Source organism: Propithecus coquereli, unplaced genomic scaffold (genome assembly GCF_000956105.1).
Source record: "Propithecus coquereli isolate 6110/MARCELLA unplaced genomic scaffold, Pcoq_1.0 Scaffold14, whole genome shotgun sequence".
Taxonomy (NCBI): domain Eukaryota; kingdom Metazoa; phylum Chordata; class Mammalia; order Primates; family Indriidae; genus Propithecus; species Propithecus coquereli.
Window position 1 is genome coordinate 14,167,816 of NW_012138302.1, and position 3,761 is coordinate 14,171,576.

General features: G+C 37.9%; 1 protein-coding gene across 1 annotated transcript in view; it reads left to right on the top strand.

Moving 5' to 3' along the window:
- The window catches only part of NDC1 (NDC1 transmembrane nucleoporin), a 108,746-nt gene that overhangs the window by 22,523 nt on the left and 82,462 nt on the right, over nt 1–3,761 (top strand). Inside the window, exons 4-5 of the mRNA XM_012639341.1 lie at nt 273–466; nt 2,577–2,715. Of these exons, the coding sequence (XP_012494795.1) occupies nt 273–466; nt 2,577–2,715 (333 nt within the window). The remainder of the gene's footprint in view (nt 1–272; nt 467–2,576; nt 2,716–3,761) is intronic.

Genomic DNA, 3,761 nt, shown 5'->3' on the forward strand with positions numbered 1-3,761 from the left:
GGGTAGGCACTATTTGAGCTATCAGGATATTTTAATTAAAAAGAAATGAAAAAACATTAGTCATATTGTCCTTAGATTTCAATGCTCCAGATTCTTTGGCTTTTCTTTTTTTGTGTATGCATTTCTTTTTATTCTTTTCTGAAGTTTTTTTAACTTAGAATTTTTCTGTACCGTATTCTGGGTTTCTTCCTGCCTTTGGAATATTCGTGCAAGAATGAGAGGGAATAGTTTAGATCCTCTGACTTCATATGCCACGGGTTATAAAACTACAGTCATGTGTTTTCTTTGCAGTTGTGCCTTCCATCCCCTGCTCCAGACTAGCACTGATAGGGAAGATCATCCATCCTCAGCAACTCATGCACTCGTTTATTCATGCTGCAATGGGAATGGTGACGGCTTGGTGTGCTGCAGTGATAACCAAGGGCCGGTACAGTTTTCTTGTGGTTCCCTGCACTAGTACTGAGAGGTAGTATTAAAATACATATTTTTTCCGAAGAACCTTATTTAGTTACTAAGCCAGAGTTAACCTATATAGGTTAATACTTTATAGGCATTCTTTGCTTTCTAGATTTTTACAAAAGGTGCTTTTTTACATACATCAAATGTTTTTGACGTTTTATGTGTGTTGAATTCAGCAGTTTTTAAAAGCCATTTGTTATGTGCAAGGTGCTATGCTAGGTGCTGTTGAATTTATGAGAGTGATTCAAACATAGACTGTAAGCTCCTTGAGAGTTAAGAACAGTAGGGAAATTAAGACAAGGACACAGATGGGTGTAATAGGAAGAAGAAAGTGAGATGTGCAGATAAAACATGTGGGAGTTCAGAAAGCAGGGAGGATCCACACATGTTCTTTGAGGAGGTGGCGTTTAGGTTGGAGTTGAAAGAAAGGGTAGTATAGAAAGAATGAAGAAAGTTTTTAAAATAATGCTAACTATGTTCTTCTATAGAGTACTTTTATAATTTTGAATCTTATACAGTCTTGAACACATGGCATTGATATAAATTGCAAGTTTATGTTCTGACTTTAAAAATTGAAAAAGATTGCTACTGGAAGCCGGGTGCAGTGGCGCATGCCTGTAGTCCCAGCTACTTGGGAGGCTGAGGCGGGAGGATCCCTTGAGCCCGGGAATTTGAGGCTGTAGTGTGCAATGATTGTGCCTGTGAATAGCCACTGCACTCCATCCTGGTTAGCCTAGCAAGACCTCATATCTTAAAAAAAGTAAAGATTACTGGAGTGATTTTAAGTTCCCTATTTTCTGTTAACTTTAAACAGTGTTACATGATTACTACTGAATATTTGATTTCTTTTTGGCTCCCAGCTACTATTATATGAGGCAGGTTTTTTCCCTAATTTAATAAGTTTTCTTTAGTGAAAATTGTCCTGTTGATAAACATTAAATGATAAAGGACGTCTTGAATACAGGACTGCTATGAATAAAGAAATCCCAACTGCTCACCTTGGATGAGTTTTTTTGATGAGTTGAATCTTTTTTACCTCCCTCCTTAGTGGAGGTGGCAGTGAAGTTCCAGGGAGTAAAAGGCAGCAGTAAGCTACAAGTTGTTAAAGCAATTAGTGCCTATTATGAATACATTTACTGATGATCTCACAAAGTCTTTAGCAAAACTAATCTCTTTTCATCATCTTGTAACTCAGGGTCTCATCTCTCATGGAGATAGATGATGGGGTAGGCCCACAACCTGTACTCATTTATGAAAAATTGACTTCTACTGAATTGTGTGTTGGCTCTATACACCCCCAGATATTTGATGATTATAGAGATTCAGGAAACTCTCAGAGTTTAAAAGCTTGATGTTCACCAAATAGATAAGATCTTTTGCTTACAATTAAAAGATATTGTAAGATAAAGATGATAGGGTAGTGGCTTATGGCAGTGTCCAACAGGGGATCCTTTTGGATTTAACTAAATATTCAGAACTTACAACCACAGCTTGCCAGCTGGGAAGCATCAGGAATTCTTCAGTAGGAGTCCTTGCATTAGTTCAAACAGGTGATAGGCCCTGCAACCATCTGGGAGTTATCTTCTTGCCTGTGATTCAACTCAGGTACAAGGAGAAGAGATCAACAACAGACATACATGGGGCTCCTTGGTTTAAAGGCCTCGTGCCCCACAGGATCTAGTATCTATTATAGCAACTTTATGAACATAGCATCCAGAGTCCCCGGGAAGGAATACCCAGTTATAAGAGACAACACAGAGAGAAACCCAAAGTTATGGCATCTCTATCAGGTATATATAATTTATTTATATTTCCTCTCAGTCCAGATGCAGCTTACCAACTTGTAAGCAACATTGCTTGAAATCATAGTAGGCATTCTTACCCTTATCAGATTTCCAGAGGAACAGAGCTAGAATTAACTAAAGGTCAGATTCTCATACTTCAGGGAAAATAGTTTTGTTAATCTTGCTCATGCTTACACAAAACAAGCCATCTTGTTAGAATTTGGGACATTTCTTAAGTGATTAAGTCAGAGCTTTGCCTTCAGTTAATATTGAACCTAAAACAGTGATATATGTCTCTGACTATTTTATTAATACCTAACTTTTTCCCTTCAGCTTAGATAGCCCTGCTGCACAAAACTGCTTAAATGAGTATCATCTTTTTTTCCTACTGGCTGGAGCATTTATGGGCTATACCTATAGCCTCCTGTATTTTGTTAACAACATGAACTATCTTCCTTTTCCCATCATACAGGTAAGATATCATTTGAGCATTACCTTTACCTTATGCCAGAATTTGGCAGAGTTAAAATTGCCTTGGTGTGTATACATATATAACTGGTCTTATTTGATTAATTCAAGATTTGATCAATGAAACTTAAGACTGAACTCCTCAAAATGCCATTTAGAGAGAAGAGCTTTGTCTTCATGAGACTTTAGTGTATTTTTCAGAGTTGTAGTTACTCTTTCCATTCTCAGAATACTTCTTTGTTCCATTCTTTTCCAACCTGCTAGGTGGTGGCCCTTTCCGTGATCTAGGCTGGCTAGGGGAGGATGAGGATGACACACAAAATACTTCCGTGCAACCACCAGCTTTTTGAACTTAAGAACCTCATAAGCTTAGGGATGTGCAAATAATTTTAGAATATGTCAGTTACTGTTTCACATCCTTTTCAGAACAAGGCAAAGTGTATATAAATAAGACAATTTCAACTGGTGGTATAGTATACTGGTATAAATTTTCAAAAATCTTATCTAGTAGGAGTCATTCCTGGATCTCAGAAGCACCTCCTGTGGTAGGAGAGAGAAAAATTGATTGAGATAGCTCAACTGACACATCAGTGCTCTCCCCCACCTGTTTCCACTATTCCTTATTGCACTATTATTTGCTTCATTCCTGGTCTGGCAGGCTGCAGACTGGGCATTGGAGCAAACATATTAGTTTGCTAATATGTTAGTCCCTTCTCACTAGGACCCAGTCTGGTGGGGAGGGAGAGATGTGTAAACAAATGATGTGTCATGGGAGTATAATATATGAGAATGTGATGGATTAACTAAAGTTTTCATGTGCCTGTTACATCCATGAGAACAAGCTGATGAGAATACATACACTGCAGGGAGATAGTGCCCACTGGAAAGGATCTGGCCCTTACCTCCCTGCAAACTGTGAGTGTATGGGAAAAAAAGTCTTGTTTAGAAATTCTTCATATCTTGTTAAGATGAATTAAAAGCAGGATGTCAACTTTGCTACCTCAGAATTTCACAAGGAAAAAAACTCCAAAATCTTATGTAGAAATATCC